We start from the raw sequence: 15518 nt of genomic DNA, 5'->3' as shown, positions 1-15518 counted from the left end.
CGTTATCAAATAGCAAAACTTGCATACTTTATAATTTTGAAATTTGTGGCATAATTTATTTTTAATAAATTAATGAAACATGTGGGAAGGTTCTTTTTGTTTTTGTTTTTGTGATTTCTTTATATTTGTGGTCGTTAATGATTGAAACGCAGCACAAATTTGTTGGTATTTGTAGTATTTGTTACTCGACTTAAATAGTTGTGACTGTTCTTTTGCTTGACATTGTTTAAATTCCTCAACAATTATTGCGACTAATATTAATATTATTACATACGTTTTTATTTCTGTTTTTTATACATTTACAAAACTTGTTTGACTTATGCAGAACCAACTAATTTTTTGCCATTTATTTTTTTTATTTGTATATATATGTATATTTGTATATATATATATATATAATTATAAATTAAATTCTATGCTTAAATACATAGATTAATTCCATGCGCACAAGCAACTTAGTTAAATAAGCAGTAGGCTCAATTAATAAATTGCTTCTGCTTGCATTTGTTTCCATGTTTTTTTTTTTTTGATTTTTGTATTTTGTTTGTTTGTTTTTTGTTTCTATACAAAGCTTTGTACAACTAAAATAGTTAAAAAGAGAAAAAAGCAACAAAAATGTATTTTATATATTTATATATATATATATATATTATATATATATGGATGCTTCAGACACACACATACATATACCAATACACATACATTTCAAAATCTGTATGCCAGCAGAATGTGCAAAGCAATTGCTTTTCAATCGCTTGCCGTAAACAAACGTTATTATTATTATTATTATTATCATTAATATTAATAATAATAATTAGTACCAATAACAATATTGTATATCCCTTAGTATTGTTCATTGCCATTTCCACTGAAAATTATTGCAGTTTGCATACAATTTTCAAAACATGTATGTATATATGCTTTTGTTGATGTATATGAATGCTGTGTTGTGTGTGTGTATGTTATTTGTGTGTGTGTGTGTGTGTATGTGTGCATAGATGTAGGTGTGCTTATGACTCTTGGAGCATCAAAGTGTTGCTCCTGGCGCTGACTGCTGTGCTACCCGCTTCCCATCCTAAGCTCTATGTTGGCGCCGACCCGCATTTCCCCGATATTATTTTTGTGTCTTTCGGTGTGTCAGCTCCTGGTTAACATCGTCCACCAGCTTTGTGGCATAACCGTTGCCATTGCCATAGCCATTGGCCAGCAGGACCCCGTTCGTTTTGTGCGCACTGCCATTGCCAATTGTCGTCGCATTGCCATTGGCAATTGGCTGCTGTTTGTTGTAGCCATTCTTCAGGCCATTCGCATGGCCATTGCAGAGTGTGGCATTGCCATTGGCCTTGGGCGTCGTAACGGCTGCAGTTGGCTGTGGCATGAACAGATCGTCGTGGGCATTGATGCTCTTGCAATAGCCATTGGGCTTGGCATGTCCGTTGGCCAGCAACGCATTCTTCTTCTGCAATGTTGAATAAGAAAATAATAATAGAGTTCGAGTTGCCAGTGGTGCGTATGATTGTTAACACGAGTTTTTTTTTTGTGTGTGTGCGGCCCAAAAAAATAAAAAATAACAGTAGATTATGCAATAAGCTGAGGCGCTTTGTCAGCGTTTGTTTATTATTTTTATTTTTATTTATTTATTTTTGGCTTTTTTTTTCGCTTTTTCATTCGACTTTCACTTGTGCGCCGCTCAATGGATGCTGTGGGTCGACGTCGGCGTCAACGTCAACGTGGCTGCCGGAATGAACGATCATTAAACGACGTCATTTGGACGTTATTGTGTCGTCGCTTTGGACTGGCCCAAAGTCTTTTGTGTGTGCGGCAAGCGGACTTCGGCAACCCAATTCCCCGCGACCAACAGCCGCATACTTGACGAAATTTTCGTTAATGAATTTGGACCACACACATACACACATAAATATACATCTGTGTGTGTAGAGGCGGCTATAGGTCTGGTTGCAAGGTGTAGACGACGGCGTAACCATAGACCTAACTTTTGGGTGGATGATATAATAGTTTGCTTGGCATTTCGTTTTCATTAACCCAATCCGGAATCTGGGATGCGAACAACGAAATGCTAAACTCATTTTTATGATTGTCGTTTTGTCGCTTCAAATGGCTTTTAAGCCAACGTGGGAAGCCATGGACCAAGGCCCTTTTATAATGGGCTACGTGAGAAGCTGTCACATCTCAAATGTGTCTCATTTCCGGGCTACGGTTTTAGGCATAATAGGCTGGGCGAAAGTGAGGCAAGTACTTACCATGAGACGGTTTCTGTATGCTGCCTTGTAGAACTCGTTGAACAGGAAGAAGAACATCACGGCGTGCATGCCGATCCACCAGACGAAGGCCTTCGGGTAATTGCAGTCGATGAAGAGCAATTGGAAGGCGTGCACCATAATTAGAATGAACTGGACCTGCGGCAAGGCACAATCAAATTGATTAAGATATATGCCTCATTTCATGTATTCTCGCTGAAACTCTTCTTCCTCTCTTCCTTCAATCAAATTTTCAATTTTAAGACTAACTCTGAGAAATCTCTGAGCATGTTTCATACTCAACATATTCATAGATTTTCCTATACTTTCTTTATTTTATGTCTCACTCCTTATCCCACCCTTTCTCTTTGCTTCCTAAGTTGTTTACTTTCCTTATTGCTAAGCTACAAGCCCATACAATTTTTTGGTCTGATTGGGTTTTTTTTGGGTTTCCACAAACGTTGCAATAAGTGTTGAACCAATTTACAATTTGTTACCCCCAAATGTATTATATTTCTTATATTATTATTTTCATTTTAAAATGTAAAGTTAATTACTCAACTATAGCTTTAATTTGAATATTAAATTATTATTTAAAAAAAAAATGTTGAAAGAATTGTGAACTGTTTTCCATACCTTAATTTAAAAGGTGTATAATTAAATTTGTGACTTTAAAAATGAATTAAATTTTTTTAAAACCGCTTTGTCAGACATTTTTTTTGTTGGTCATCTGAACTAATTAATACTAATTCTTTGTTGGTTAGATTGGGTTTATTTCGGGCTTTCCCCAATCCATGTGCCAAATGTTGGACCAATTTTGCAATGACTTATTTTTCGTATATTTTTCTGTATTAGTTGAAATTAATTAAATAAATAAAATTGTTTACTCTTCTTAGTGGACATTAAATAAAATAAAAAAAACTGGTTAATTTGTCTATGCCTAACATATCTACGTGATTATACAAGGCCCGACCCTAAAAGGGGCCGCTGACCCCTAAATCTAAACTTTACCTAGACGCAAAGTGGTTTAGAAAACCAGTTTTAAATTCTGTAGAAAATAACAATGCTGTCTCCCTTACGAAAAGCTGGGGTGTATGATTAAAAATTTACTAAAATGCATATTTAACTTACCATTTGCAGCGTTGTCAGGTACTTCTTCCACCAGAGATACTTCTGGTACTGTGGACCCATGGCCGAGAACATGTAGTACGTATACATCACAATGTGCACGAATGTATTGAGCAGGCCAAAGAAAGTGCTGTGACCACCTAATTGGTGCGCCATCAAAATCAAAGAGTTATCGATAATCTTTTTTAATACAACCCAAAACGCTTTTAATGCGTAGATCGAACATTTTGCTAATATTATCTGTTATTGCTAAGTTGAAGTGTAAATGCAAACTGACTTAATTGCTTGAATTATTAGCATTAAATAGATGACAATGTTCAGGATCAATGTTAACCCTTAAAAAGTATAATATAATTGAACTTTACTTTCTAATTTGTATCTTATTTATGCGTATCATATATTTTGCTTCAAGGGAGATCCCTGATGATGTTTACGTAGGGATTTGTTTTCTAAAAACAAAATGATGTTAATTTATTGCCCATGTAGGGTAATTTCTTAATATGGTCTTATTTTCCCTAGCTTTACGAAACCTGTTGCTATTTGTTATGACTTAAAAGGAACGTGAAATATTATTTCCAAAAGTTATAAACCCGTACTACGTAGTCATGCCCTAAACATAAATAAAAGCTACGCAAAACAAATGCTAGATGTATGAATAAGGTTTGTTTTTGTTTTGATTAACGCACCTGGAGTGAATTTAACACCGAACCACACCGACATGGGCATGCATCCGTGATGAATCACATGCAGCGTTGTTACCTGGCTCGTCTTCTTGCGCAGCACGAAGAAAATCTGCAATGATGAAGGATATACTCAGAATTAGCTGTGTCAACCAGTCAGAGCTTGGTCCCAGTTGCCACTTACCGTATCCATGAACTCTGTGAACTTCGAGAAGTAATACCACCAGCACGCATGAACCATCTGAGCAGGAGATGGAGAGATTTAAACTTTGATTAGCTGGGGATATCATTTTGAATATTCAGTTCGTGCACTCAATACATTCACTACATTTGAATGCCCTACGCCAAGCAGTATATTCAGTGAATAGCCAAAGCTATCGTAGGGCATACATTGGAATCGACGTGGCCGATTCAATTGTTCATTAAATTTAAAAGAGTCAATTCGCTGAGCAATATTAAATCATAATCAAATTATATTCAATTCAAATATTCATGCACACGCTTCAGGCTAAGGGGTATTCGATTCAAATCAAGACTATAAGTAATTATATTAATTGTTCAAACGCATCAAAGAGTGGAATAGATGTAGGATAGAATTTTGGGGAAAACATTCAATTAATTGATTGAAAAATCAAAGCCCTGACCATTTAAAGGAGAGTTTAAAGAATTTAATTATATTTGGTTGGATTGGAAAGAGTTGCATACAGTTGTCCAAGTTTAGAGGGGTGTTGGAGGCAGGACGAGTGTTTTATTTATGAAATGGGGCCCAGAGTGTTGCTATAGTCTGTAAGAGAGATGACGACTTATTCTGTCTTATTCGTTTAGTCACATTTTGGAAGGTGCTGAGAGTTATGCTACGATCTGGCTTAGGATTAGTTATGCTTATATGGTATATAATTGTGGCTTAAGTGTAACCTCGTGTTTATCCAATAACTGTTAATATGTGTATACCATAAATATGATGATTATTATTATTATTATTATTATTATGGACAACACGTCTCCCTTGACATGTGAGTAATAAAGGGTATTTATCGTTTAATCAGAATCCAGAACCAATATTCCCACACACACACACACACACCCAGTGAACCTCACGCATGCACACCCATAAATAAAGCAGGGAATTTGGAGAGCATTCCTTATCAAAGATACAGCTTATCGTTATCACAAGTGCTAATCAATGGCGTTATTTAACTGCACATTGTGTGTTCAACACATACCCTTAACGTTCTAGGATTATTACTATAGTCGACTGGCTGACATCGGAAGCTATAATGTCCTGTTAGCCAACCGGACTGTCCTATCTGCAAATGTAGAGTGTGTAAAAATGTTTTTGTTTTTTATCGATCTCTGTTTTTTTTTTGTTGTTGTTTTATTTGGTTTTGCGAATTGGCTTTATGATTTGTGAGGGCGTTTTTTTGGTGGCTTTTTTTTTATATTGGCTGGCATCGTTTTGCGTCGGCGTTCGTTTTTTCAGCTGCTTCCAGTTTGTGGGCTGTAAAGAATAGTACATAGTACATAGTACACACACACACACACACACACGCACACACATACACAGTGCTATTTACACATACACACACATTTTTGCGGGGTTAGTAGACAGCGTTTTAAATGGTATTAGCTAAAAAGCATCAATATTTGTGTGAAGCGATCATTTTGCACAAATTAATCACCAGCTCTTGCTAACATTTATATACAAATCAAGTTATGTATATATATATATGCATATATAGATCTATTTATATTTAAGGGCACTTAATTGTAATATTTCTAATAAGGAATAGAGAACCAGCTACACATTTGCTCGCCTCGTGTAGTTTTTGTTTTTTTTTTTGTTTTGCTCAAACTACCTTAATATGAAACCAAAATAAAAAGAAAACAAAATATTTATAAATATTGGAAATCAGTGAGAAGCAATGCTGGTTAATATGAAAATATTTATATGGTTGTGCTAGAAGCAATTGCATAAATAATTATAATAAAATTAAGATGTTCATGTTTGTCATTTTGTCATTTGTCAAGATTAAACTTTGAGAAATTGCTAAAAGGGTATTTTTTTTGAATTGGGTCTTTTCAGGGACGCATTTTAATTGTCAGAACTAATTACTTTCAATTCCATTGGCTAAGGGCGAAAACTATAGAGATATATATATGAATCTCAATAGTCTGTGTGCTAAGAGAGTTCCTACCAGACACAGTTGTAATTTAATTTAGCATTTATATTGGAGAAACTTACTCTCCTAGAAGTGGGACTATCGGTATAGTCCACGGGCTGACAGCGGAAGCTGTACGAACCCCACCAGCCGCCCATTAAACACTAAAAACAAAATTAAATTAATTGCAAAGAAAATTATATAGATAATTAGACAAAGCCAGAGAGAGAGAGAGAGAGAGAGAGAGAGAGAGAGAGAGAAAATAAGAGAGAGAACATATGAAAAAACATAAAAAAGAGTGCACATTAAAAGCATCGCAGTTGGTTGTTGGCAGCAGTTGTTATTGTTGTTGTTGTTGCATTTGTTGTTGTTGCATTTGTTGTTGTTGCATTTGTTGTTGTCTCGGAACGCTTTCCAGGTCAGTTGCAAGCAGCCAAAACGACGACGCCAGCGTTGAGTTTTTGTTGTTGTTGTTGTTGGTGGTTGATAATGGGTTTTTGGTTGTGGTTGTGGTTGTTGTTGTTGTTGTTCTTGTGGTGTGTTAAATGTTGGTTGTGTATTACATACCTCATAGAAAAGCCACGCGCTAAATACAACCTGTAACGCATTATAGCTGACCAGCAGTTGTTGTAGATGAAGTGGTTTTCGATTCTCCATTAATCGGGGCCCAAGCACCTGTAAAAAAAAATAATAACAAAATTCATAAGTTATAAGAGAGCAATAATTATTCGATTTTAAAACAAACTAAATTGAATAATCACTTAAGCATTTGGAGCACTAAAATACCGGGATTCACACGCACAGATTAATTATTTTTCGTACACTCATGTTAATTTAATTTAAAATAAAACTCATTATTCATTAGAAAATAATTTTCAATAATGAAGATTAATTTGAATATATACATTGAATCCATTTTTAAAATTCCTGAGCTAATATGTCTTCTGTAATACGGCAATATGGGGTCTTTAAATAAATAATATACATTTTAGTGTCATCAAAGATAGATCTTAAAATAATCGCGCTATCCTTTGTGTATTGCAGGCGTACTTCTTGTAAAAAGTTTAATAAATAACAGTTGTATAATGCTAAAAAAAAATTGTTTATGGTTGACTCACTTTGTTGTCTTATCAAAATGTTGATTAGGTTAGACTTTTATAAAATAGCGCCTCCCGATTAGAAATTTATACAATTTCGTGTGCATTTATAGTGTGTGACTGAATCATAAATTGGGCTTGCACAACCAAAAAAAATTTTAAAACGAAAAATAAATATAAAACGTTATCAGTGGGATACGCCCACGTCAGCTGATTTCCGCATAGGAACAACACTTGAGATTACGGCGGAGTGTTGATTATGTGCCCCAGATCCGTGTGTTAACCAAGTGGCTGACCAGACGGCCACTCGAGGATGGACGCATAAGACCAAAGAGCTGTTTTTAACTTACCTTAACCAGGTAGACGTATGTGAGGCACACGGCCAGTGTGGGGAAGGGTGATGACATCATGGGCCAGTCCTTTGTCCTTGAATCTGTGCAACAATTACAAATAAGGCAAATGTCAAAAATTGTGTAAAACTTTGTTAAAAGCGTACAGCAGTCAATGTCAACATTGTTGTCATTGCCTTTGCTGTTGCTTCCCACTAAATATTTACTAAACACGCGTACAACAGCACTTACATGCGTGCGTGTGTGTGTGTGTATGTGTGTGTAGTATGTGTGTGTGTGTGTACGGGTATTTATCTAATAGATAGCAATGAAAACAAAGCGCTGACATTGCTCTTATCAACTCTGTACGTCATTAGGCATTGGGCATTGACAATGTAACTAACTCGATAATTAACTAACTAATGATTATTAAAGAAAAATTATGATGATGTTAATGATGGTGTTAATCTGTCTTAGTCGTGCAAATCACGCTGCTAAATGCACTATGCCAAGCCAACTGTAACTGAATACTTGGTCTAAAACGTTGGCTGTAAATTTGTCTTGCTTCATTTGACATTCGGTTCCGCGGTTCCGCGAAAATAGTCATCGAAATGCGTAAATTTCGTGGGGTATTTTAACTCATGAATAACTTATGCAACCAATACGAATAATCACGCGAAATCAGATTGCTCAAGCATGCAAAACCAAAACATTAAAATACCAAAAAATAAATAAATCAATTTTAATAATTAAATATATATTCGTAAGCAAAAAGTTCGATAACGCTAAAAATGGAAAACCACCAAAAAACGGTAGATAATAAAAGTGAAATATTGACGAGCGCTGACGCAGTATGATGAATAGATTAACAAATAACAGAAAAAGAAATATACGAAATGTACGCAAGATAAACGAATATTAATTAGGGTTTCAAAACTCGATTGAGCAGATGTGCCAAGTGAAATTGTTGCTGAAATATGAATGGCTTGCGAAACTCTCGAACAACTCGTCCAGTTATCACATTAGCTAATCAAAATTAATGAGTGGCAAATGCTCACCTGAAGTGCCAAAAGTTAAGTGCTGTTAACAATTTCAGTCAAATCTTAAGTTCTTTATTGCCATTGATTTGGTTTATTGACGTCTGTATTTAGTTTGCTAATTGTCTCAAGAGCAATGTATTATTTCAATGACACAAATGCGAATTAAATGATATGTGAAATCTTTTATTTATTCAAATTGTTAACGCCCAAGTTAAAAACAAATGTCATTTCTGTCCTGCTCTATGATATAATCGTGCTCCTCTTAATTCAAATTACATGTGCGCCCTTAAAATTATCATAATACAAACACACCCAAACCCACACACACACACATCATACACACTCAAAACACACATGTCTCACACATATTAAAAGATACTAACACGCATAGGCAAGCAAGCAACTATCAGCAATAGGAGCTACATATCAGAACACTTAGAAAAAAATCGGGATGAATTTTGAAAAATTGCCCTGAGATCGATTTTTTTTTATGGAAATAAATCATAAATTGCTTAACATTTTCTTTCAGAAACATATTTTTAATAGATATATTTATAAAAAGTAAATATGACAGTCCTATTTAAAAAAATGCATTCTGAAATTTTGGTCTCTCGACTGCTATTTATATACTTTTTAAATTGGAATGTTTCTTTCAAATGAAATTACAGATATTAGATATATTTTTTTTATAAATTTTATCAAAATTTGTTCTGGAATTAATAAAGGAGACAATCATCCGTTTAGAAATATACTTTCTGAATAATAAGATGAGTTAATTTTGGCGCCAAAAGTATATCGATTTTCTAAAATTTCAAAGCGATTTTTTACAATTATCTGTGAAATTAGGCATACAAAAATATTTATTTATTAATTTAATCAAAAACTGAGAAAAACTCATTAAAATTAAAAATTTTAAAAATATATCTAAAAGCAAGAAAAAGTTTGTAGTTGTCGGGGCTATTTTTCAAAATGCATCTCGATTTTTTTTTGCTGTGTGTTTCTCAAATCGTGTGTTAGACGTGTATCCATGTCATGTTGAAATATAATTTTACCAGCATTTGTCAAATGTGGGCTGTTGGCCTAATGTATTAAAGAAATAGCCGCTCTTCAAGGATTAATGTGTGAGAAGAGCAAATTGCTCTTTGCTCGGCTAGAGAGTTAATAGCATTATCAGCTCAGATACACGAATAATCATTTTTTGGCCTGTTCCGAGAGAGAGAGAGAGCGAGAGAGAGAGAGGTGCCAACAGCTGTTAAGCTCTATCCCTCTACATTGGGCAATTAGTAAGCTAGTGTCAAAAATTACTCAATGATTTGCTAAACCTTTGCTGTTTTGCAGAGAAATGTGAGTAAAAAGAGCAATAATCACAGCAGCCACAACTAAAACATCAAGGTTACATAAATTAGCAGCCGCAATACACACACATATCTAAACATACATAATGTATGCATGTGTAAGAATTAGCCCCCAACCCCTTAGCCCCAACCAACTTACCACTATGTGAGTCCATATATCTGTTTATGCTCTCGATGTATTTCATAATTAAGGCCATTTTGTTGCTGTGTGTAGTGTGTGGTGTGCTTCTTGCTGTTTAATGTTGTTCTTGCTGTTTGTTTGTTTATTTGTTTGTTACTTTTTATTTATTGATGGTTCGTTTCTTCCGAGTTTAATACATCTAGCGTTGTGCAAAAGTTGGCGAGCTGCAATTACAAAATCAAGGAAAGAGAAAATTAAAATGATGTAATTTTATTTATTTTAATAAATTTATGTAATGATAATGTCAAAGAGAGAGAGAGAGAGAGAGAGAGAGAGAGAGAGAGAGAGAGAGAGAGAGAGAGAGACAGAGAAAATTAAAATAATGAATACATTTTATTTATAAATTTATGTAATGAGAAAATCAATGAGAGAGAGAGAAAGAGAGAGAGAGGAAGAGAGAGAGACAGAGAATGCTCTTAAAAAATAAACAAATTGATGTATGCTTTTTAAAAGTATGTAGACTGGCAAGCAACACTTGCACGTGACTCTCATAACATTTATTTATAAATTTGTTTATGTGCGCACACAACTAAAGAAAATTAAATAAAAAGCACACTGAGAATTATCGGCAGTGATTCCCCATATCCCACTTACTTTTCACATAAATAAAGCGCATATGTTAATATGTTGAAATTTATTTTATATATATAAATTAATTATATATAATACATATATATATATATATATATATATATATATATATTTATGCTGCAAAGTGGTTTGACAGCAATAAAATGAGGTTAATAAACTAAAGCCCAAAAAGTGGCGAGTCAGCAATGGAGCGGCATATTTACAAGTTGTTGTTTATAATTTGATGTTCCCGTTTTTTTAGCTCCCTCAATAAGCGCAGACTTTGAGCGGCAACACAAGATACCATATCGGGCCAATCAAGTCAGTATCGTGCGAGATAAGCTCACTGAATCGATAGTTTTTTTTTTGAATAACAAATTTGAAAGTAAAGTACCATGCGGCGTATGAGTATTATGTATAAACTTCGCATGTAATGGGTAAATAATATGGGATTTGTGTGCAAAAATGCAATCAAAGTTCAAGGACAGACAAACAGGCAGGCTGCACAAATACACATGCACACACACACACACACACACACACACACAAGTGCTTACACACACATGTGCTTACACACACATGTGCTTACACACACATGTACTTATATATGTGTGTTAGCTACTTTGAAGCCAGCTAAGCAAACAAATTTTGGCAAACTAAAAGTGCAACAGCCGCAGCTGTTGACAGCACTCTACGTCAAACCTCCGCTGCTGCCCCCCGTCTGTTGCTACTTGCTTTTTGCAGACACACTTCGCATAACAATTTACAAATGTAGCCCAAACGGAATGATTGCCTCTGCCTCTGCCTCTCTCCGTCTCCCTACCGCACTCTCTCTCTCTCACTCTCTTTCTCTTACTCTGTATTTAGTCATGTTTGCTGAAGTGACAGGCCTCTATATATAAATAAATATCTAGACTCATATGAATAAAAATTGTTGACGTCATACATAGCCATACAGAGACAGGTATTACTCATACGCTGAGTGCTTCTGTTCACATTAAATTATAGCGTCCAAAGGAGCCTAATTGCTTAGCTCATTGCTGCAGCGAGGGACAGTCTAAGGGTGCATAAGAAGGCTAATGAGTTCCCTATACAATTATAGCGAGTGGCTTATGGACAACATTGAATCATTAAATTGAAAATACAAAATTAAAAAATAATTCAGACCAAAAATTCTTAAGCGTTACTAGCTTGTTATTCAGAAAGGTAAAAAAGTTAAAGAGCGAGAAAAAGAGTGAGACATAAAATAAATAAAATATTCGTATTCCATTATATTCTTTTGTTTTTGCTGTTCCAATATTTCTTAATGTTGTGAAATTTATTAATTGTTCAACACAAGTTTAAATGTTGTTTCCAGAACCTAATTTCATGCTAATCGCTTCTGTTTAACGAAATTATTTCGAATGACACAGCGAGAATTTTTGGAAAATTTACATGATTTATCATAATTACACAGCACATTCTTGAATTAATAGCTTCATTTAAAATATTGGAAATTTATTAAGCATTTATTCTAATCGTTACGCAAACACTTCTTAGCTATTATTTGGCTTTCATTGATGCAGTTAATAAATTAGTTCGTTTTATTTTTTGCAATTTAATGACAAATCGCATATAATTTGCGACGAATTAATTTAATTGATTAAGCTATCTTTGTATTTAGCCTGATAAAGAACGCAAGTCAAATTACGACTTAGATCTACTTAGATGGCGCAACAAATGTGGCAAGGAACGCAACCAATCAGAAAAAATGTAGGGCATCAAACGGAAACTAAGACATTGCCGCCTTAATTGAAATAAATTCAAAGTCAGAGGACAAAGGTGGATAAGAGAAACACAAAAGCACAACAAAAACAAACAAAGCTGGTTGCTGGCGGGTAAATAACGGAAAACACTGTCAACAAGGCATATCAAAACACCCAGCGATATATATATATATATATATTTATGTATATAAATATATTTGGACTGGGGGTGGTTATGTCTTCGATTTCAAAGCGCAACGAATGATACCAAAAAAAATAAATAAATATAGCAAAAACAAAAACAAAAACAAATACAAAATGGGAAACAAGCGAACCAATGCAGCTCATTTTCAGAGGCAATGCGAAATGCGATGCCAGCGATGGCTTTAAGCCGTGCCAAATATTGCTATTTCATTGACCTGATTTCACAGCGTTGCTGTTGTTGCTTTTGCTGCTTTTGCTGCTGTTTCTGTGAGCTCCATGTAAGCTCACACAACAACAACAACAAAAACAACAACAGCGAAAAAGCCAAGGCATGAAGCAACAATGCTCATATGAGCATGTAAAGCGACACCGCAAAGACAAAAAAAAAATAGCCAAACCAAACTGAAAACACCAAGCGACAACAGCCAAACCCAAACACAAGAGTCAACCCGATGCCGATGATGATTCCAAGCCCGAACCCGAACCCGAACCTTAAACCGAACAAATTGCGCTTCCAGGGCCCCGAATTCAGACAGTAAAATGCCGCTTAGCCGGCGCCACGTTGTCACACCGACACAGCGACACACACACACACCGACCCACATACAATCACGTGATGACGACACCCTCCCTTGCCACAGCGTATCCTAGTCCCCTCTGACCCAGCAACATCGCTAAGGTTTCTCTTTTGGCTCTTTTGCGCTGCTTTTGCGCAGAGTCTCACCACAAATATGAATGAAAACGGGCACAATGAGAGCGCACACTGGGTCTGGTCTGGTCTGTCTGTTCGTCTGTCTGTGTGCTCGTGTGACTCACACAGTTCAACACCCAACACCCAGCAACCCAACCCCCACCCCCCTCCCAACCGTGGCAACAGAAAGTAACCAAAACCAAAAGCGCATGAAGAAAACGCGTTTAATGTGCACACAGCACGCCATGAATGACGCCTAAAAGACGCGTAGCTTGTTGTAATTGTAACTGTTGTTGTCAGCTAGAGTGTGTGTGTGTATGTGTGTGTCTGTGTGTGTGTGTGTGTGTATGGCTGTGTGTGTGTAATTGTGAGGGGCGACTGGAGAGCCTCGCCTTAATGCTCGCCTAGCAAAAGGTGTCACGTGCATTCAATATTCAAGCAAAGGAATTGAGGGGGGGAGGTGGGAGGTGGGAGCTGGGTTTTGGGGTGGCTTAAGCAGCTCCCCTTTGTTTTTAATTTACTATTGATTTTTTGCATGGACAACAACTTAGTTGCCAAGTGTTGACATGGATGGGTCGATGGGGCCAGGTCAATGAATGAGCCAAGTCAAAGGTTATTTTGGCCTACACTCCTAATTATCTATAGTGTTTTCATATACCCCACTGAATTGTGTTTGTAATTGTAATTGTAATTACAGCGAGTTGATCATTTGCTTTGCAGACAGCCCTGAATGTGGCACGTGCATCCATGAGATACATTCATGTGCTATTAGCTTAAGCTTAAGCTTAAGTATCTCGAGCATAAAGGGCATCTCTAAGTGACAAATTTCACGAAGGTTTACACACTTAAAATGCCATAAAAATTCAAAGAAGACGCTGGCTTAAGGTTAATTCAAATTAATTTCAGTTAACTTCATTTGCACTTAAGACAACGCCAATTTATTAAAACTGTGCTGATTTAAATCACATCGGTGACAATTTGTTCCAATTTCGTATGATTTTTATTTATTCAATTAATTAAATGACACAAGAATGGAATGCCTTTCACAACATACTAACCGAAAACTGGTTACAGTTGAATTAAAATTCAAAATTTGTTAATCGAAACTAGCAAGTTTTTGGCTTAGCGGAGAGCACTCACTGGCAAATACCCTGTAGACAGGATAAGACAACACTCAACGTTCATAACGAAAGTAAAATTTGTCAAAATTTTGATTCTGTTTTTCTTCCCAAATAAAATGAGGTTGAAGTTAAAATTGCGCTGCTTTGATCTTCTGCCTGTTGCCAAGCACAATGATTTTCACATAAATTTGCACAAATTTATTATACCCCTTTTTTTGGCCACTCTTCGTGTGTAACACAGTCAAAAAAAAAAAAACAAAACAAAACTCATTAATGAAATATTATGTATGCGTGGCTCAAGCCGATCGACAGCTTAAACGGTTCATTAACAATATTGTGTATACGACCCGTTATTTTGAATTTTATTTATTTATTTTTTCGAAATAAATTATGTGAAACTGTGTCAAATTAACGGTGATTATTGCATCAATGATGTTGTGCATATATTTTATAATTTGCATACGATTGAACTTATTAAAATTTGCGATCGCCTTTCGGCATTTTTTTGAAACTTAAACAGAATCGTGTTGAAAAGTGAATTGTCGTTTTATGGTTAGTAGATGCTTAAATTAAACAATGTGTACAATTGTTATTGGCATTTATCACTTGTCGATGATGTAATCCACAGATTGAAATAGTCATATATAAACAAATAAGGCATCCTCGCAAGCAAAAGAAGGCCGCTAATATGGTGAGACTATCCATTTAACATAAATAATAATAAAAATAATAATGATACAAATATAAATATTTACAATTCTATTTTTAAAGCCTCCTCGAAGTCTTTTTTTTATGAAATTAATGTAAACATTTATTTTTTGTGCTGTTTGTTCAAGTGCTATTTTGGCTGCTAATATGGAAAGTCTATCAAATTAACAAAAAGTAGTAATAAAATTAAATACTACAAATATTTATAATTGTCGCTTTGAAATGCCCTCCTAATTATTCACTTATGTGTTT

The 15518-nt window shown here is 35.2% G+C and overlaps 1 protein-coding gene across 6 annotated transcripts in view; it reads right to left on the bottom strand.

Moving 5' to 3' along the window:
- Positions 1 to 941: 941 nt before the first annotated feature.
- LOC6563267 (elongation of very long chain fatty acids protein AAEL008004) overlaps positions 942 to 15518 on the bottom strand; it is a 32740-nt gene continuing 18163 nt past the window's right edge. For 4 of the 6 annotated variants that reach the window (XM_032737527.2, XM_032737526.2, XM_032737524.2 and 1 more), the window contains 9 exons: positions 10186 to 10391; positions 7673 to 7755; positions 6793 to 6900; positions 5290 to 5373; positions 4251 to 4307; positions 4073 to 4178; positions 3390 to 3526; positions 2262 to 2417; positions 942 to 1459 (listed from right to left, as the gene is read on the bottom strand). In XM_032737527.2, coding sequence (XP_032593418.1) covers positions 1115 to 1459; positions 2262 to 2417; positions 3390 to 3526; positions 4073 to 4178; positions 4251 to 4307; positions 5290 to 5373; positions 6793 to 6900; positions 7673 to 7755; positions 10186 to 10243 — 1134 coding nt within the window. In that variant the 5' untranslated portion in view covers positions 10244 to 10391 and the 3' untranslated portion in view covers positions 942 to 1114. Of the gene's footprint in view, positions 1460 to 2261; positions 2418 to 3389; positions 3527 to 4072; positions 4179 to 4250; positions 4308 to 5289; positions 5374 to 6308; positions 6390 to 6792; positions 6901 to 7672; positions 7756 to 10185; positions 10392 to 15518 lie in introns of all 6 variants that reach the window. The other 2 variants (XM_043215211.1, XM_032737528.2) reach the window with 2 other exon arrangements.

This window comes from Drosophila grimshawi, unplaced genomic scaffold, assembly GCF_018153295.1.
Source record: "Drosophila grimshawi isolate 15287-2541.00 unplaced genomic scaffold, ASM1815329v1 contig_311, whole genome shotgun sequence".
Lineage (NCBI taxonomy): Eukaryota > Metazoa > Arthropoda > Insecta > Diptera > Drosophilidae > Drosophila > Drosophila grimshawi.
This window is presented reverse-complemented; position numbering and strand designations above follow the sequence as displayed.